This window comes from Lathyrus oleraceus, chromosome 6 (assembly GCF_024323335.1).
Source record: "Lathyrus oleraceus cultivar Zhongwan6 chromosome 6, CAAS_Psat_ZW6_1.0, whole genome shotgun sequence".
NCBI classification, from domain to species: Eukaryota; Viridiplantae; Streptophyta; class Magnoliopsida; order Fabales; family Fabaceae; genus Lathyrus; species Lathyrus oleraceus.
Genome location: NC_066584.1, coordinates 14,274,456 through 14,296,649, shown reverse-complemented (window position 1 = coordinate 14,296,649; position 22,194 = coordinate 14,274,456). Strand labels below are relative to the sequence as shown.

Below are 22,194 nucleotides of genomic sequence, written 5' to 3'. Positions count from 1 at the left end.
TTATTAATTATTCACAAGTTAAATGAAGTTCAGCTAATATATTCACCATTGACTTCTGAAAATTTTCCTTTTCTTTATTTGTTGGGCTGATTCTTTTTGTTTTGGCCAATTTATATGGCCCAATAATCTATTGACTATTTTTTCTTTTACAAAATTATGATGCATCTATATATAAATGAATGTCGTTCACATATCATACGAAATCTATATATAAATGAATGTCGTTCACATATCATACGAAAATTCTAAAATTATATTCCTATACTCTAAATTTTAAAATACAGACACACTCATTATATAATAAAATCACTTTATGAATGAAGCATCTATTTTTTTGTCAAAAGTTAGTTTGGATTCCAATCTTCATATCATTGGTGTGAACTATGATTTTCGGATTAACCTTGTGACAGTATTATACACATTTTGTCAATAAATTAGAAAAAATAATTGACTTTTTTTTAATAAAGAGTTATTCATAATTTCATCCCACAATAAATCTTATATATTTGTCATTCAATAGTTAAATCAAAATAAAAGAATTATGGTGTATATTTGAATGTCAAGATCTTAAAATGTCAAATAAAAAATGTTAAAATGTCATAATCAATCCCACAACAAACCATAATACAAAATCGTCAAAATATACAAAGTAAAAGACAACTATAGTGTATATTTGACATTGATGTTTCTTCCATGCCTTTGGTACTGCAACGTATATCGTGTCTCTGCTAAGATGACATGTAAAGTGATCATCTGAGGAGTGCCTTCCTAAAACTCATCCATAGTTATGGTGTCTCTCTGAATAGTCACAATGCAGTGACATATCGGTAACACATCAACGACATGGTCCACCTTTTCTCGCTCATCCTCTAAGATTTCCTTTTGTATCATGTGTCATGTAAGGATGTGACGCTCTATAAAACCATTGGATGTAGATGATCATAATACCCATTAACATCCATGTGAAGGATAGTTGTAGGAACAACAATAATGGAATCTCTTGGTATACCATGGATATACAAAACAACTACAAGACTCGATCAGGTAGATCATACATCAGTTAAGACCCACAAGCTAACCATGCAGAGTACAAGTTATAAGTCAAGACCTCCAAGGGTTGTGTCTCACGCTGATCGGTGTACGACATCCAACAAATATCATCCTGCACGGTGCGATAAAGAGCAACTCTGAACGATTCAGTTACATGATTTTCTCTAAGCGGGATGATCAAGCACGCACGTGGAAAATATTCATAATAGTTTTGTCATGGTTTTAAATTATGTTTGCGGTCGCGGATGTGATTGCGGTTGAAGATATTGCAATTGTGGTCATAGTAGTTGTTCGGATGCGTATTGCGATCATTGGGGCATTAATTTTTATTTAGTGATGCTTCAAATTCAACTTTTGAAAACACTTAATGTTAAGATTTTTCATTACATTCGAAGTAAATTGAGTTTTAGAATTCTAAAATAACAAGATTTAATAAAAATATTGAAAAAAACAAGGGTGAAATTATGTGATGTGGTTTTTAATGCGTAGGGCACATGATGTTAAATCACATAGCAATTGGGGTCTGATGTGGTTGTTGAGGCTACCACTTCCACAATATTGTGACCACTGTGATTACTGTGATTTTTCGACACGCTTAGAAGGCAAAAGGGCTTATGTGACCAGGGTTGGCAGTTTTGAGAAGATTTTTAACGAAGAGATATTGCAAGGCTGTAAAATTATTGCTAAGAATTTCTCTAATATGAGTAGATAAGTTACTTTTGATTAAGTCTTATAAGATGAACATGTATTAATCTTTTGAGACATATGATTGGTATTTTTATTGTTTGCGTGAATTGATATTTCAGTTTTTTATTAACCATAGGTTTGTAAGGATTATTGACCTTAACCCTGTAAACCTGAACTAGGTTAATTTTTCAACTTATTAATTTATTTATGGATAAATAATTATAAGATGTGATTAGGGATTAACGAACCAAATTTCCCTATTTTAGTTTTGAATTGGCCTAAGGGATTATGGAGTTGTAGTGTAAAATAGTGAATTATACACTAAGAAATTGATTATTATGGCTTTGTTAATTTGTCGTAATTATGAGAAATCAATTTTGAGCAAATAGACACATTCATCAATAGTGATATAAAGGGGATTCAAAATAAGTCCTAATTATCTTTGTCATCTGATAATTTTCAATATTTTATTTATTTTTCTATTCAACCTAAATCTTGTGAAACCCACAAATTTTACTAATTTCTTACACTTTACAATTTCTTTGTTAAAATAAAACGATTCTCGTGTAGACAAATGTTTTATTACTTGAGACATTTTTAGTTCACTTGCTAAAAGTCTAAAAGTCGGCTATGTTCGCCTCCCCGACACACATATTAAGGGTTATGACGGAGGTTATAGAATTATTTAGTATCACTTCTTGTACTATAAGAGCTTTGTAGATGTCTACTTTGATCACAACGGGTTTTCTAGACTCGTCGTGGTAATTCAACTTCAAAATGGGAGAAGCTTTGATATCTAAGGTTCTTAAGAACTAACAGTCGAGGATGGAATTCTATAGTCTTTCGCCTGGAATCACGAAAAAGCGAATGTTCGTCGTCCATCTCCTACTCCTTTCTCCGGGTGTGACCGATAGGTGTATTTATCTGCATGGACTTTTAGATGAATTGTTAAAAGCAAATAGATTTTGGTCTTTGTGAGGCTTTAGTTCTTATCCCTTAAAACCAAGTTTAGAATTATTTTTTTGAAATAAAACAAATTGCAGGAACTTCCTTCATCCATCTGAACTCTAGAGACGAAACCATTAGCAATGATGGCAGTGATGACCAGTGGAAGGGCAGAATTGGAAATTCCATCCATTTTTCTTGATCAAAAAACCCTATGATTGGTCTATCTTTTTCTCATTCCTTGCACGTGGATGTACATCTACCAAATGTTGGAGGAAGATATTTGGTTTGTATAAGCGGATCTTCTCCAATTGTATTGATGGTAAAAGTTAAAGAACAACTCGATCTAGAAAACTTTGGGATTACGTCCATATGATCATGATCATCGAATTGGTAGAGATTTGGAATGTGAAGATATAATTGAGTTAATGAAAGTACTACCAAATCAAATTGATGATTAGATCGAAGATCTAATCATGGAAATTCGTAGGAATCAATATTTTATTCCCACAAATAGCATTATTGTTTAATGCGGAACCATAATTGTTGTTGTAGTTCCATGATAAGATAATGCATGTTGCTTTAGTGCAGTGGTGCGGGTTGACTTGTAAGGTTATCACTCCAACGCCCAAGTCAATTCCTTGAATAGTAAAGTGAGTTATGAGTTAGAATACTCGTACATATTTATGTGCCAATAGTGCTATTTATGAGATGGTTTGAACTATGCCTTCCTTAACTTTGGGCTTAGGTGCGACCCGAAACAATTTTACTTATATTTTTATTAGTTTGATATTTAATTAGAAAAGTCATTTTGAATAAATTTTTTGTTTTACGGTTCTTGAATTAATTAGTTGTCAATATTTTTAATTTCTTCCCTAATCGAATATTTTATTTTATTTTTGTTTTAGTTTACTTATCCAGATAAGCAGACTAATCATTTGAGAAGAACACTACCATCGAAATTGTGAAATTATTAATGTATTGGTTGATCAACAAAATAATATAAATAATATATTTGTAAAAGTTGTCGATTTATAAATATCATTGATTTGTTTACATTAATACATAAACATAAGTAAATATTATTGTCAAAGATTTGTCTCTATACCGTTAGTTTACACACATTTAACTCAACCGACACATATCAATTAAATTATCCTACCCACCCAAATAATGTTATTTTTACCTTTTAAATTGATTTATGAGGAATAAGTCTCAAGCCTCGTCGAGTTTACTAACTACATCTCATATATTAGAGGAATGAGTCATCCACCACGTTTCTTAGTGGGTCAGAGTCAAGTTGCACGCGACTAAAATTATAAGAAAATAGCACAACATCCTTTGGGAGGGACAGAGTTTGGGTGACTTTGCCATTTGGTGACGTTGTCTCTATCTCTCTCTAAACCAAACATTATCTTTTATCAAAATAATTTGTTTAATCATTCACATACTTTCTATTTATACTAAAGTCACCAAAGTCATAAAATAATAAAGTCATTCAATCTATTCCCCCTTCGGGAGAGGGTTGAAGTTATAAATATATATTTAGAGGTTTAGGTCAAGGTATCACTAGTTCACATATTAGAAACCTAAATACGCATTGTTTGACCTATCGATGATGAGGCCACCTTTAGTATAGTTGACGCCAAACGTGAGGTCCAATAAAACAAACATGTATCATACATCTTTTTGAAAAAATTCTCAATAAACCCAACATTTGTTCCACAATGATGTCCACAAGGGTTACATCCAGTATTGGCGACCAAAAGACCTTAGCGAAAATCTAGGTCGCCATATAAGAGATGTGTCGCCCGAACCAAACCTTGCAAATTAATGTTCACAACATTCAATAACAACAAGATGAAAATGAATAGGAATGCATAAAGGTGTTTGATCCCCAACCCTTTCTTTAGAGATTTGAGACGCCTTAGTTCTAGATAATTTCAAACTTCCCTCTTTAGTGATGTTTGACAACAACAACAAAAATGATCCCAGTGAGCATATTACCACCATCATGATCACACAAATGGTGATAATAGGTGTGACAGGTTCTCTCAAATGAAAACTCCTTTCTAAAAGAATGAAGTAGACGACATGTGTAACACCCTTCTACCCCAAACGACATAATTAAATAGATTATCAGAGTACAACATGTAGAAGAGTTTACATTTCTTACAACATAACACTTTTATCATATCACAACATAAAACATATTATTTATTAAAATAAAAACTTCGCAGCGGACAACAACACAATTATAATCTTTCAACATATAACAATTCATAATAATGTTTCATTATCGTCTCGACAAACATCTCAACATAATAGTCATCATAAACAACGTAATAATAATCAATTCTCTATCGAATCCCATAACCCCGGTGTCACATGACCAGAGCATTTGACTCGACTCTGTAGAATAACTCTACACTTATTCTTCAAACCTCAACAATAGCTACTCCTCTTTATCTGCACATTGCTCATCATAGATGAACATAAACACATGCAGAAGGGGTGAGAATTACATTATTAAATAATAATATAACGACAGAAATATAAACATAATATATTCCCCTTATGCCAACACAGCTCATCATAATCATCATAATCAACATACTCATGAACATCAGCAAAACAACATATCAAATGCAATGCACACACCCATGCATGACTCAACACGACTCGGTATACCCATTTTGTGACCACTACAGGATCACCACTCCCAGATTCACCACCATAGAATCTGAGTTCCCCGCAAGGAACCAAGCCTCTCAACAAGCCCGGAGTCAACATCATCATTGGAACTCAGTCCGTTCATCACTAGGCATCGGCCTTTTATGAATGCATGCACACCAAACATGCATCATCATCAACATAGCAACAACAGCATCATATAGTCAGGTTATCATCATCATTAATAGCATGACATACAACTCAACAAAACAACAACAACATTACAACAATATCATATCGTTACATAACATATTTATAACTAAACACGTAAATTCAACATCTCATCATCATAAACACCTCATACACAATCATATAATCACTATTAATTGTTTATAATACAAATACAGCGACTTACTAAGAGTCTCGCAACTCAACGTACCCAAAACTCGCCAACATCAACTTCTGCACAGCACAGTTCGCGCCGCGCAGCAGGGTTCGCGCCGCGAACGGTGCGTTACAGAACTCCTCTGGATTCTGCCCAGTTCGCGCCGCGAACTGGGCTTCGCGCCGCGAATCGCGCGCGACAGAAGCCCTCTGCTACAGAACCCAACGCAGCTCTGCTTCTCTACTCGCTATAATTCATACCCCACGGCTAACAACCCAATATCAACATTTAACAGTCATATATACACAACATACTTCGATTATAATGCCTATAACTCAACCAGACTCACAGATCGGAGAATTTCCATCAAAACCCCAACTTTCCCAATCTCCCTAAAATCCCCAAATTCATCAACAATTCAACATATATCATGAATTTGCTCGCATATTATCATTTAATAAGGTTCAGACCCCTTACCTCTTTGGATTGAAGGAAGCTCTGAGCAATCTTTGGCCTTTTCCTCTTCCTTCTCTTTCTCTTCAGCGGTTCCTCTCTTTTTCTGACTCTGAGGCAAAATACGTGACAAAACTTCTGAGTTCTCACTTTGGCCTCTTATATCCAATTCCACTTTTACCCTTCCACTCTTCATATTCCATTTATTTTATTTATTTAATTAATATTAAAATAAATAACATCAATAATAATATTTCCCAATATTATTTAATAATTCCTTTTTCCTTCCAATAATCTTATTAAAATAATATTTAAATTAATCCAAAATATTCGGGGTGTTACAACTCTCCCCCACTTTAGAAGTTTTCGTCCTCGAAAACATACCTCAAGCAAATAGAGCCGGATACGACTCCTTCATCTGATCTTCACGCTCCCAAGTCAAGCTCTCACCAGCTGGACCTTCCCAAACAACTTTCACTAGAGCAATCTTCTTACCTCTCAGGGTCTTCTCTTCTCGGTCATCTATCCGAATTGGCAACACCTCAACGGTCAAATTATCTCTCACCTGGATATCATCCAACTGAACAACATGCGAAGGATCCGCAATATATTTTCTCAACTGAGATACATGAAACACATCATGCAGATTAGAAAGCGACGGCGGTAAAGCTATCCGATACGCCACTTCCCCAACCCTCTTCAAAATCTGATACGGACCCACGAACCTCGGAGTAAGCTTTCTAGACTTTAAAGCTCTACCCACACCTGTCGTCGGAGTAACTCTCAAGAACACATGATCTCCCTCTTGGAACTCAAGTGCCTTTCTCCTCTTATCATGATAACTCTTCTGACGACTCTGAGAAATCTTCATCTTCTCCTGAATCATCTTAACCCTTTCAGTCGTCTGCTGCACAATCTCAGGTCCGAGTACAACACTCTCACCTGACTCATACCAACACAATGGAGTTCTACACCTCCTACCATACAATGCTTCATATGGAGCCATACCGATACTAGCATGAAAACTATTATTATAAGTAAACTCCACCAACGGCAAATAACTATCCCAAGAACCACTCTGCTCCAACACACAAGCTCTCAACAAATCCTCCAAGGATTGGATAGTTCTTTCAGTCTGACCATCAGTCTGAGGATGATAAGCTGAACTCAACCTCAACTTAGTCCCCAACGCTTTCTGCAAACTTTCCCAAAATCTAGAAGTAAATCTGGGATCTCTATCAGACACAATACTGGATGGAATACCATGCAGCCTCACTATCTCCTCAATATACAACTCTGCCAACTTCTCTAAAGAGTGATTAATCTTCATCGGCAAGAAATGCGCCGACTTAGTCAATCGATCCACAATCACCCAAATAGAATCATTACCTTTCACCGTCCTCGGCAGTCCCGTCACAAAATCCATGGAAATGCTATCCCACTTCCATTCAGGAATCTTCAAAGGTTGCATCATACCTGTCGGTTTCTGATGTTCAATCTTTGACTTCTGACAAGTCAAACAGGCATACACAAACTTAGCAACATCTCTTTTCATACCAGCCCACCAAAATAATTTCTTCAAATCTTGATACATTTTAGTTGCACCTGGATGGATACTCAATCCACTCCTATGGCCCTCTTCAAGAATACTCTTTTTCAATTCCGACACCTCAGGAACACAAACTCTACCTTTAAATCGCAGGATGCCATTCTCATCGATCTCAAAATTACCACCGTTACCCTGGTTAACCATAGTAATATGATCAACTAGAGCGACATCAACTTGCTGACCATCCCGAATATCTTCCAGAATTCCACTAGTCAACTTCAGCATACCCAACTTTACGCTATCAGCGGAAACTTCACAACCCAAACTCATATCACGGAACTGTTCAATTAACTCAAGCTCCCGAACCATCATCATAGACATATGTAGAGACTTTCTACTCAGTGCATCTGCAACTACATTAGCCTTACCGGGATGATAACTCAATTCAAAGTCAAAATCCTTCAGTAATTCTAACCACCTTCTCTGCCTCATATTCAACTCTTTCTGATCAAACAGATACTTCAGACTCTTGTGATCACTGAACACTTCGAATCTGGAACCATACAAATAATGCCTCCACATTTTCAACACAAATACAACAGCTGCAAGTTCTAGGTCATGCGTAGGATAATTCCTCTCATGAACTTTCAACTGTCTAGAAGCATAAGCTACAACTTTACCATTCTGCATCAAAACACCACCAAGACCCATCAAAGAAGCATCACAATAAACAACGAAGGACTCACCAGGATTAGGCAAGATCAACACTGGAGCACTGGTCAACCGCCTCTTCAACTCAACAAAACTCGCTTCACAAGCTGTATCCCACACATACACTTGACCCTTCTTAGTTAACTGCGTCAACGGCAATGCCAACTTAGAGAAGCCCTCAATAAATCTGCGATAATAACCAGCTAACCCCAGAAAACTACGTATCTCAGTAGCAGACTTCGGAGTCTCCCACTGTGATACAGCATCAACTTTAGCAGGATCAACAGAAATCCCACCACCCGAAATCACATGGCCAAGGAAACTCACTTCCTTCAACCAGAACTCACATTTAGATAACTTTGCATATAATTTCTTTTCCCTTAACACCTGCAAAACAATTCTCATATGTCCTGCATGCTCTTCTTCCGTCTTAGAATATATCAATATATCATCTATGAACACCACAACAAAATTATCAAGGTACGGATGAAATATACGATTCATATATTCCATAAACACACCTGGAGCATTAGACACACCGAACGGCATCACAGTGTATTCATAATGACCATACCTCGTACGGAAAGCAGTCTTCGCAATATCCCCTGACTTCACTCGGATCTGATGATAACCCGACCGCAAATCAATCTTACTGAAAACATGAGCTCCAACCAACTGGTCCATCAAATCATCAATCCTCGGCAATGGATACCGATTCTTGATAGTCACCTTATTCAACTGCCGATAATCGACACACAACCTCATCGTACCTTCTTTCTTCTTCACTAACAATACTGGTGCACCCCAAGGAGAAACACTTGGACGCACAAACTTCTTCTTCAGCAATTCCTCAAGTTGCTTCTTCAGTTCAACTAATTCAGTTGCCGACATTCTATAAGGAGACATCGACACTGGACTCGTACCTGGTACTAAGTCAATGGCAAATTCGACTTCACGTTCTGGAGGTAAATCACTTACATCCTCCGGAAACACATCCTGAAATTCACAGACAACAGGCAAATCTACACTCACTACTTTCTTATCCGCTTGCAGAGACGCAAATAAAGCGAATACCTGAGCTTCATCTTTCACAAAATCCCCCACCTGCCTAGCAGATAGAAATCTTGCCTCATCATTCTCACCAACTTCAGAAAACCGCACCGTCTTCCTATAGCAGTTGATAAACACGCCATAGAATTCTAGCCAATTCATTCCCAGAATAATGTCAATTTGGTGCAAGGGTAAGCACACCAAATCAACCACGAACTCTCTCTCAAAGATCGTCAAATGACAACCTCGACAGACAACAGAAGTCTTCACAGAACCATTAGCAGGAGTATCTATCACCATACTTCCGCCTAGGGACGACATAATCACACCAATCCTGGTCGCACACTCATACGAAATGAACGAATGAGTAGCACCAGTGTCAACAATAGCAAGCAATTCAACATTATTAATCAAGCAAGTACCTTTAATCAGATTATCTTCTTTAGGAGCTTCAGCCCCACTCAGAGCAAACACCCTACCAGTAGTATGAGCTGCAGTAGCCGCCTTCTTCGGTTTCGAGCACTGCGAACTGATATGGCCTTTCTCGCCACAATTAAAACACGTCGGACCAGCATCCTTACATTCAGTAACTCTATGACCAGCCTGACCGCATCGGAAACATCTCAGCACTCTCTTGGTACAGCTATCAGCACGGTGGCCTGGCTCGCCACACTTGAAACATTTACCAGCTATGGAAGATCCTCCCCCACTTGGCTTCTTCTCATCTACCACTTTCTGCTTACCTTTACCATTCGGAGATGCATAAGGACTACCACGATCCTTATTCTTCTTCTCACTAAGACTCTTGTAATGAGCAGTCCTAGCCTTGCTATCTTCATCAAATATCCTGCACTTATTAACCAGTGTAGGAAACCTACGAATCTCCTGGTAACCAATGCCTTGTTTGATCTCGGGACGCAACCCGTTCTCAAACTTGACACACTTGGATCCCTCAGCACCAGCATCATTATAATGAGGACAATACTGCACCAGCTCCTCAAACTTCGAAGCGTAATCAGCAACAGACATGTTACCCTGTTTCAGTTCTAGAAATTCCATCTCCTTCTTACATCGCACATCAGCAGGAAAATATTTCTCCAGAAAGACCGTCTTGAACCTTTCCCAAGTCATCTCAGCACCTGGTACTGAAATTCTCTGGCGAGTGTTATCCCACCAGTTTTCAGCCTCTTCAGATAACATATGCGTACCAAACTGCACTTTCTGTGCTTCAGTACACGTCATCACCCGGAAGATCTTCTCAATTTCCCTCAGCCAAATCTGAGCACCATCTGGATCATAGCGCCCTTTGAATGTAGGAGGGTTATTCTTCAGAAACCTTCCCAAATTCTTAAACTCGTCGACCGGCGGATTCTGCTGCGCCTGCATAGCCTGCGCTATAGCAGCCAAAGCCTCAGCAATCGCACAGTCATTTTCTCCAGCCATACTCTACACAACACAACCACAACCGTTAAATATCGACAGTGTCATTTACACTAATCGACCAACAGGGAAAACATCACATTATGACTCGACTGGACTGACCATGCTCTGATACCACTAATGTAACACCCTTCTACCCCAAACGACATAATTAAATAGATTATCAGAGTACAACATGTAGAAGAGTTTACATTTCTTACAACATAACACTTTTATCATATCACAACATAAAACATATTATTTATTAAAATAAAAACTTCGCAGCGGACAACAACACAATTATAATCTTTCAACATATAACAATTCATAATAATGTTTCATTATCGTCTCGACAAACATCTCAACATAATAGTCATCATAAACAACGTAATAATAATCAATTCTCTATCGAATCCCATAACCCCGGTGTCACATGACCAGAGCATTTGACTCGACTCTGTAGAATAACTCTACACTTATTCTTCAAACCTCAACAATAGCTACTCCTCTTTATCTGCACATTGCTCATCATAGATGAACATAAACACATGCAGAAGGGGTGAGAATTACATTATTAAATAATAATATAACGACAGAAATATAAACATAATATATTCCCCTTATGCCAACACAGCTCATCATAATCATCATAATCAACATACTCATGAACATCAGCAAAACAACATATCAAATGCAATGCACACACCCATGCATGACTCAACACGACTCGGTATACCCATTTTGTGACCACTACAGGATCACCACTCCCAGATTCAACACCATAGAATCTGAGTTCCCCGCAAGGAACCAAGCCTCTCAACAAGCCCGGAGTCAACATCATCATTGGAACTCAGTCCGTTCATCACTAGGCATCGGCCTTTCATGAATGCATGCACACCAAACATGCATCATCATCAACATAGCAACAACAGCATCATATAGTCAGGTTATCATCATCATTAATAGCATGACATACAACTCAACAAAACAACAACAACATTACAACAATATCATATCGTTACATAACACATTTATAACTAAACACGTAAATTCAACATCTCATCATCATAAACACCTCATACACAATCATATAATCACTATTAATTGTTTATAATACAAATACAGCGACTTACTAAGAGTCTCGCAACTCAACGTACCCAAAACTCGCCAACATCAACTTCTGCACAGCACAGTTCGCGCCGCGCAGCAGGGTTCGCGCCGCGAACGGTGCGTTACAGAACTCCTCTGGATTCTGCCCAGTTCGCGCCGCGAACTAGGCTTCGCGCCGCGAATCGCGCGCGACAGAAGCCCTCTGCTACAGAACCCAACGCAGCTCTGCTTCTCTACTCGCTATAATTCATACCCCACGGCTAACAACCCAATATCAACATTTAACAGTCATATATACACAACATACTTCGATTATAATGCCTATAACTCAACCAGACTCACAGATCGGAGAATTTCCATCAAAACCCCAACTTTCCCAATCTCCCTAAAATCCCCAAATTCATCAACAATTCAACATATATCATGAATTTGCTCGCATATTATCATTTAATAAGGTTCAGACCCCTTACCTCTTTGGATTGAAGGAAGCTCTGAGCAATCTTTGGCCTTTTCCTCTTCCTTCTCTTTCTCTTCAGCGGTTCCTCTCTTTTTCTGACTCTGAGGCAAAATACGTGACAAAACTTCTGAGTTCTCACTTTGGCCTCTTATATCCAATTCCACTTTTACCCTTCCACTCTTCATATTCCATTTATTTTATTTATTTAATTAATATTAAAATAAATAACATCAATAATAATATTTCCCAATATTATTTAATAATTCCTTTTTCCTTCCAATAATCTTATTAAAATAATATTTAAATTAATCCAAAATATTCGGGATGTTACAACATGCATTGATACATAAATCTCACTGAGTTCTCTATGACTACCTATCAAGACCTTATAGAAAGATTATCCATCAACTTTCAACAAGCAAACACTATAAGGTTTTCAATACAAGCTTATTCAACGTGCGTCAGGGAAATTTTAAGTTTTTACTAGAATACTTTACGTGTTTCAAGAAGCCACCATGAAGGTGATAAATCCCAACAATGGGAGTCTTCTAGAAGAAGCTCAAATTTAAACATTTCAACTAATCTTTGTCCAAAAATTCAGAGACTCAATGAAAAAATAACATGAAGCGCATATTATTATATCAAAGGTGAAAAAAGTTATATCAAGAAGAGAGTCAGAGACGCGAAATAACACAATAGTGGAGGACCTGACCCCTCTAATCAATATAAAAAGAAACGCGAAATAACACAATAATGGAGGACCTGACCCCTCTAATCAATATAAAAACAATTTCTTTTATCTGATCAGAGAATCTTTCAACCTTTAAAAAGTCTCCAACAAGAACTAAGTGAAAAAATAAACCTTTTTAAAAAAACCATAAAAAAATACACCAATTATCGTCTAAACAAATGAAAAAAAACACAATAATTCTAATGGTGGTCGGAGCTTCGGAAAAGGCGGCCGAACCGCCGTAGGTGGCATTGTCACATACGGTCTCCTTTCGTACGGTTAATCACAATTAATTAATTAAATAGGAAATTACATACCAAAGTTCTGGAATTACATAAATGTACACAGAGTCAAAACACATAGTATATCTCTTCTAGTTTTTGATAACTTTCAATAGGTGGACAATGGACATAGAATATTTTAAGATAAGATAAGATATGAGGCAATTTATTCCACATATATTTATCTATCGAAGTTTTCCTTTCATTGACTATCATACAAATATATAATACATTGGAGAGCATTCTTGTATGTTTCATCTCATAATTGCTTACAAACAAAACACATGCATGGAATTTCCACTAAGCATCTCATCAATCAAAATATGATAAATTTAATATCGACAACCCAAATCATCAAAATTCTGACATCATGGCTTCGTTCACAACCAGAAATTTTACTCAATATGTATGACCCTCTAAGGATATTTAATTCAAAAAATGAAGAAAAAAATTATCTCTTCAGATATGTTAAATGGCATTTTTTAATAATTATGCAATCGCACTTATAGCTTACATGAATGTGTTAATACAATCCAACAATAACAACACAAAATTAGAAAGAATGAATAAAATTAAAAAAATCTAGTAAATCTGCTAAATAAAAATAATACATCGTGGCCTTTGATTTATTTTGTTTTTAAAATAAATAAATAAATACTTAGAGGAGAGAAATTGAGATAAGTAACTGCGGGCAATTAAAATTCATTTGAGGCTATTTTTAGTTGAAATAAACGTTATTATGTAAAAAAAAATATATCAGCAATCAATTGCTTGGGTGACATTTGTTGTAGTGGATTTTGAACAGTAGTTATTTAAATGTTTTGAATTTCGAAGTCATTATATTAAAACAAATTATTAGTGGTTAATTGTAAATAACATCTTTGTCAGAATTTGAATACTCGACCTCCAACTAACTTTTTAACTTGTTTCCACACATTGATATTTTAACGGGTATCTAGTAGTTTATCATAGATGAAAAATATTAAGCTTTTTTCGAAAGAAAAAAAATAAATCTAATTTCATTAAATACGATCAAGATAATTGATATGGGTGAGAACTTTTCTTCAAATATTGTTGTGATAGTGGATCTCATGTTAAACTTGATATTGAACTCTAATAATCTTCTAATTTCATCCATGACTAGAAATGTACTTGCAAACATTATGACTCTCAAGGTAATGTGTATACGATACTGATTTGCATATCGTCTTTAATAGTGGGCTTCTAGGGTTTGTAGGTCTTATAACCTTCTATTGATCATAATGCTCCCATAAAACATGTTTGTAGATCACTTGGAGTATAATAGGATGATCTCCTAGGTCCTGTCAATTCTGATTAGGTGTACTTCTAAAGTAGATTCATCCTAAGCTGGAACTACTAGACCCTTTTTTTAAGAATAACTACCCAAGGGGGTGGGATTAGTGATTTTATCGATCTATTTGATCCAATGGTTCATGGGTACTTGGTCGGCCTCGATCTCGATCTCGTACGATATTAAGGTGTAAGCATTATATGGACCCAAGGCTCTTGAGTCGTTCTTCATATATGGATGACATCATCTATCTCATACGACCATTGGATATACTTGACAGTCCAAATAGATGGATTTCTTCTAGGTGTCATGTGATGCTAGATTGACCATTTGTCCATACCAAAACAATAGCCCCTATTATGTTCCTCCTCTAATATCTCCTAATGAATTGGCATAGGTGGATCACATAGAGCATTTGATGTCATATAAGGATGTGACATCCTAAAATTCCACTGGATGTAGTGTATGCAGCGCTCTAGTCGCTAGGAGTTAGGGCACCACGTGTCTCATCTGGTACCGGATGACTAAAGTAATCATCATACATGGCACGCTCAGGCAGGTGATGAAACATCATATGTGAGATGTAAGCCAACCATCAAGAGTAGAAGGTCATGTCGTCCAATGGACGCATCTGACGATGATATGTGCAAGCATGGAAATGTATATCTTCTACTACCAAGTGTTTAAGATATAGGCTATGTCGTATGATTAACTCCTCGAAATATATGACCAGTCGGATATGTGTGGGAAGTGTTGGAGGATCCAAGCCTGAAAATCGTACATATGAATTATTAGTAATGGTGTAGCACAAGTTTTATGACATGATACACAAACCCTAAAAAATGTAAATATATTATCGTCAATAGTGTGCAGCTACCTGTCATCTGTTTGGTCTTTCACATACAATCTTTAGTTAACTTGGAATACATGTATACAAAACAAGAGGTAACAACTACCTCCTACAGGAAGACGAATGAGGAGATGCATGAGCCCTAAAAGTTGACGCCTCCGCATCAACCGAACTAGAACTGATTGGTGCCTACGATGATTGAGCTCTTTTCCTCCGAATTGATGCATGTTGCGTAACTCTATCATACCTCTATCTATCTTGGTTATCATCAAGTATTATACAAATGAAACACAATGAAATGAAGTCAAACAATGCAAACAGAAAAAAATTGAAAATGCATATCTGATTTCTGGAAAATAAGCATTGAACAAATTTGAATATGCATCTATGTATTGTTCTGCAAGTCAAAAAGGACGAAAAGTGGCAAAAATGCAGTCCAATCCAACATCCAAAAAAATGCATTGATCATTTAAACTACCTATTAAACACAATGCTCATTTAAATAGAATATTCATACTACTTATAACATAACCTAATACTCAATTTTTACAAATGTATATTGAAATAAAAAAGTTTAGAGAAATAAAAAACTTATTAAATGTGAGTTTGATGTTGAGCTCTTTAATTGATTAGATGTTGATGATAGAAACTTGAAAGTGTGTTGAATGAGTTTGAGAGTTTGTGAATTGAAAGAGTTTGAGAGTTGAGAGGTTTGGAGAGTTTGAAAAGTTTGTGAGTTTTGAGAGTATTTTAAGAAGTTGGGAATGAAAAGAGATTCTGACCTGTATTTTATTAAAGTAACTTTCGAAGATGCATCTTCGTAAATTACACGAAGATGTATTTCCATAACTTTTTTTAACATAACCTTATTATTTGACTAAAAAAATGTGAATAAAATTCATCAAAAAATACATTTTTAAATTTTACGAATTTTTCACTAAAGTGAAAAATAAACTCTCTTCAAATATGCTAAGTCAATCCATCATTTATTGTACTATACTACTATGTATCTTGACCATATAAAACATATCATAGGCATACTTATTAACAAATTTATAATCCCATTATTTTATCCATTGACAACTACACCCCCATATCATTAATTTCTTAACTATTCAAATCATATACTACCTTCTAGAAAACATTAGAGATTGATATATAGAACATATGTGCCACCTTAAAACCTGTTTACATTTATAACTCAAAGACTAGATCTACACCCTTTTCCACAAGTAACATGTTCTATGTACTCTTTTCTATCATCCCATAGCTCAATTCTCACGGCACTATAGTCTACTATTAATCACAAAGAATTCATTCATATTAGAGTAGTATATGGTCAAAAACAGACTAAAATATACATAAAAACACAAAATTTCCTCCATCTCCTACTAGTGAAATGTCAATAATACCCTTAGGAAACTTCTATAGGATCAACACTTACATTTAAATCTTTTTTTTTATTTGATTTGACTTTTAAGTAGGCCCATATTAGTCTAGTCTCTAGTTTAGACCCATATCTATAGCTACCATAATATAACTTCCAATTCTCATGATTTCTCAAACCAAACAAAAACCTAGTACCTTAAAAAGCAAAATTTTCATTAACATGTTGAACCCTTTTGTTTGTGGAACATTCAATCCAATAGATGATGATGAACTATTTGCAAATCCAGATTCAAGCCCAAGAAGATACAAAAGAAAAAATAGCAAAAACAACCCTTATTCTACACGTGGCTTAGATAAATTTTCAGCACTTTTATCTGATTTAAACGATAAAAGGCAGAAAATTTATTCACAAATGAACCCTCATGATATTTCTTACATTCGTTTTGTTCACTCAAATAAAGACGATTTTGTCCCTATTATTGTTAAGGTGAAAAACAAGAGCCAAGAGATAAAAGTAGTGAAAGCAAGAAACTTGACGAATTCTTCAACTGATCAATCATCAAGTGTTGTTACTATGGAAAAAAGAAACCAACCCAAGAAGAGAATCTCTATGAATGTGAAGAAAATTGAAATGGATAAGCCTATGCTGTATTTGGCATTTGTTGTGATTATGATTTTGCTTATGTTGACTGTTTTTGGAAGAACGGTTACAACAATTTTCACCTGTGTTTTGTGGTATGCTAATCCAACTATGAAAGATGGTTCTTTGAGTTCAAGAACTTCTATGAAGAAAGATTTTGGTAGAGGCTTGAGTGAGAAGAAAATGGTTGTGACGAGTGATGAAGGGGTGAAGAAAAAAGATTATGAGAGATGGTTTAGTGAAAGGAAAATGGCGATTAATGAAGGGGTTAATGAGAAGAAGAAAGATTATGTTAGAAGATGGAGTGAGAAGAAAATGGTTAGTGGTACTAATGATGGATTAGTTTCTCCAAGAAGTGGTGGTGATTCTGATGAAGCTTCTTCCAAGAACAAGATTCATGGAAAACGTTCACACAGGAAAAGTTAGTGATCATTGTGTATTTTTTTGTTCACTCCCTTTGAATTGTTCTTTCTTCTTTTTTCATGTTTCCATTTTCTTAATTAGGATTAGAATTTTAGCTTTGTGAAATGTGAATATGTGTACATTTTTTTTCTTTGAAAACTTCTTGAAAAGAGTTGACTATTCAACCTTTCTTGTTAAATGTTCGTTGGATCATGATAGTGGAATTTCAATTTACAAGTTTAGTGTAGATTTTGGTGGATTAGGCTTAATTAATGCAATCCATGTTAGTGATTAGTTAATTAATTCAATCAAATTTCATTGTTCTAAGCAATCTAATTATTTCTCTTTTTATTAAGCATGATGATTCTTTCAAGATACCTGAATTGAATTAAAGATTAGAAGTTTGAATAGTTTGTATTATATTATAAATTAATACTCATTGATATCGTCATTGTTGATGTATTCTTTTTAATAAAAAAGTTATCTACTATACTGGTTCTGAAGGAATTACTATAACACAAACCTACCACACTCAATTAAGATATACATCGAGTTACACAAATACATTTTTAATTGTGATGATTAACTATTAATTAATGTTGTCTCAAAATTTCATTAGTTTCTACACTCAATTTCACCAATACATGTTGGTCAAGTTTGAGGTGTTTAGTTTCTCTTAAGCAATTATTTGATTTCAAAACCGTGGATGAAAAAATAAAAGCATGCGCTGAGAGAACTTTTTCTAAAATGAAAGAGGGTTCTAAAAATTAGATGTACTTAGTCCAAAATTTAAACTAAATATATTCAACTTTTGACAATTTTTTTACTTATATTTCATTTGGGAAGGTATATCTCTTATTATGAATTTATTCTGCTAGAATTAGATCAAGTTGAGTATCTAAAATCCAAAAAACTACACTCAATTCTAAGCAATAATTTCACAGTTGGAGAGCTCTATTTTCTTTGTATTACACTATGATTGTAGACAAATGGACATTGATAGTTTGAAATTTGGTTGAAAAGGCAAAGATTGTTCCATCCAATGTTAGAACTAAGATATTCTCAGGTCCATTCTTATCGTTGAGATGTAATAATACATGCATACTTCTCACTTCTCACCCTGTCATTTTACAGCACAACTCAATGATAATAAATTAATTTCGCCAAATAATGTGGGAAACCGATTTTCTTTTTGGAACAGATAACATGAACAAGGGCTATTTCGCTTTTTAAATTGGAAAAATGAGATTGTAAATGTTATTACAGGTGATCTCTGAAAATAACCCCACTATCCAACCTCATGAGCTTGAGTCAGCGAACATTTTACGAGTCTAAATTTGAGTTCAGTCCATAACAGCAATATTGAGTTTGTATCCAAAATAAAACAAAAAGTTGAATCCTCATTCCTGCATCAAATAAAGGGACTCCTTGTCAACACTAATATACCTGTCATCAATTAGAGATGGTCCAACTAGGAAAGTAAAGGACACGGCTAAAAATATACCCCTTGACATATCAAAATCTTACCCTGAATCTCCTTGAGCGAACTTTATCTGGACTGTGGCGAGAGTTGTAGACCTGGCGCCGAGGAGCTTCACTTCTATAATGATCGGATGCAGTTGTGGATATCGCGTTGTTTTTCTCTTGAGTTTGATTCCTTGAATTACGAAAAAATTCATCTTTGTCCCAAGTAACCACATAATCAGCCTTTAATCTTGATCCTTGCTGCTCAAAGATGATTCATAAATTATCACAAAAAAATCAAAAACATGAATCATGAATGTAATGCAAGCCTGCAACTGCTTGCGTATTATCTGTTTCAACAACCGCTCGTAACACTTTCTTTTACTCATAAATAAGGGCTTTTCAAATGTAGAAACCCATTACTTAGTTGAAAAAACTCAAGAGTCATAAGCTATAAGCTAAACCAAATTGAACCTAAATCAATACCTTTTGCAAAGAGCGGCCACTGAGAACTCTCAATGCATCATGGAAGTCTCTATATTTCTCAAACTGAACCACAATCTTGCAGTAAAGCCCCGAAACTAGGTCTACACTGTCTTCATTTGCATCCTTACCTGAATCGTCCTCAGCAACATTAAGATTCCTATTAAATGCAAGTTAAGGAGCAAAAGAATTAGGTACAATCACATTATTGAGTATTGACAGCTATAATTCTCACATAGTCAACACAAACAAATTTCTTTCCACTTCTTAACAAGGAGAAGTAAATTCGGGTCTTCATCCAAAACACATTCCTTCATATAAATATCTATACTAAAAACACACAAATAAAAGTGATTCATACTTCTATTCTATCAATCACATTATGTCTAAATCTAGTTTGAGTAAACTCTGTAAACATTCACACAGAAAAAGAAACACTAAAAGAATCTCATAATACAAGTCTCTTAGGTAATAATAACTTCATAGATAAGTTGAAATCAACTTCTGCATTTCAGTTTTTCAAAAACCCTCTCATTCAACCTCTATATAAACACTATTAAAAACAGTTCCATAAGTGAAGAATTTAAAATTTATAAGCACACAAAAGCCATAACTCATAAGCTAATCCAAATGCTCCTAATGCCTTAGTTATCTACCTATGCTTATCATGTTGGACATCAAAGGAAGTAAAACAGTAAGCTTGCAAGCTTGAACACTATAGGTGAAATCTCATCAGGAATCATAATGAAAAGATGCATACAAGAAGCTCGCAGTGTTTCAAAAACTAAACCGAGTCATTCAACCAGTAGAATTGTGAACTGCACGGTTTACACTTCGACTATTTGAGTGGATCAATCACACTTTCACCTAAGCTCAAGCTATTCAAAACCATGACCCAAAGATCTCACCCATTCAAAAACATCTATATATATAAAGCTTATTGAAGAATTAACTAACTAGCTATTAACAAGTTCAAACATACTAACTAAGCAAATTAATGCCTATTTGGATAAACAGTTAAATTAAGTGCTTATATCATAGAAGTTGTTTAGCTATTAGCTATTTTTATAAGAAATGATAATACAAATCAAACAGTTTCCACATAAAAGCTATAAATTGTATTCAAAACAAACCTTATCTTGCCAAACTTTGAAAAAATGGTATGAGTAACAAGCATAGAAGGTTTAGAAGAAACCCTAGTCTCCGCAAACCACCGAGACGGCACACCACTAACAACAATCGTATCCGGTTCGCGCCTGGAACTCCGATTGACATCCCGAAAAGCATAAAACTCTTCCCAATTCTTCTTCATCCCATCAAAATCATCACACTCGGGAACATCAACCTCAAGCCTAAACCTAACCCCTTGAAGATTCAACTCAACGCCGTTCAATTTCTCAACAAGACCATTCCTCCATTTCACAACGTCGTTTTCATTCTTCTCGCTCAAAAACGACAGGTCCCAGATGTGGAGTGTACCGTAAACGACGGGATCTTCGCGTTTACGCTTTTTGAGGTCTTTGTTGAAGCGTTTGAATTGAAGATCTTCTTCGGGGAGAGGAAAGGGAAGAGAATGAGAGGTTTGGAGAAAATCGAGTAAGGCTCGTTTGGTTTTCCATTCGTCGATTTGGTTTGTTATGGAGGATGAAGGTGTGGAAGGGTGTACGGTGAGGTTGAGTTTGATGCGTGGTAGGAGAGTGAGGTCTTTGTCTATTTCTAGGGTTGCTGTTGGGGGGATTAGGCTTAGATTTTCTTGCTCCTCCATTTTCATCTTCATGCTCATCACTCAGTCACTCGCTGACTAAACTGGTGTTATTTTCTTCAGCTACTTTTCTCTTACATCGTTAAAAATTAAAATCGGTTTATTAAGAGAATAAAAAACTTGTCCTTAATACTTACCGGTATTCCCTCCGTTCCTATTTAAATGTTATTTTTTGATTTTTCACATATATTAAAAAAAATTAATCATTATTACTATTTTTTTAATAACAATTCTTCTTTTACTTATAATACTCTTAATTAATAATATCTTGAACTTTGTAAATGACAATTAAAAAGAAACAAAACTTTTTCAAAAAAAAGACACTTAAAAATGAACAAAGGGAATAATAATTTAGGAAAGTTTTGGATATTTTGGTTGAATTTCAATTTTAT

The 22,194-nt window shown here is 35.4% G+C and overlaps 2 protein-coding genes across 2 annotated transcripts; one reads left to right on the top strand and one right to left on the bottom strand.

Moving 5' to 3' along the window:
- Positions 1–16,876: 16,876 nt before the first annotated feature.
- On the top strand, positions 16,877–18,330 carry LOC127098257 (uncharacterized). The gene has a single exon (XM_051036794.1). It carries the CDS (start codon positions 17,215–17,217, stop codon positions 18,115–18,117), a length of 903 nt encoding a protein of 300 aa, XP_050892751.1. The 5' UTR covers positions 16,877–17,214; the 3' UTR covers positions 18,118–18,330.
- A 742-nt stretch (positions 18,331–19,072) lies between these two features.
- On the bottom strand, positions 19,073–21,928 carry LOC127098256 (uncharacterized). Its single transcript, XM_051036793.1, has 4 exons — positions 21,174–21,928; positions 20,044–20,200; positions 19,621–19,818; positions 19,073–19,499 (listed from the first exon to the last, which is right to left on the bottom strand). The coding sequence occupies exons 1-4, from the start codon at positions 21,821–21,823 to the stop codon at positions 19,494–19,496; spliced, it is 1,011 nt and encodes a 336-aa protein (XP_050892750.1). The 5' UTR covers positions 21,824–21,928; the 3' UTR covers positions 19,073–19,493.
- Between the last annotated feature and the right edge of the window lie 266 nt (positions 21,929–22,194).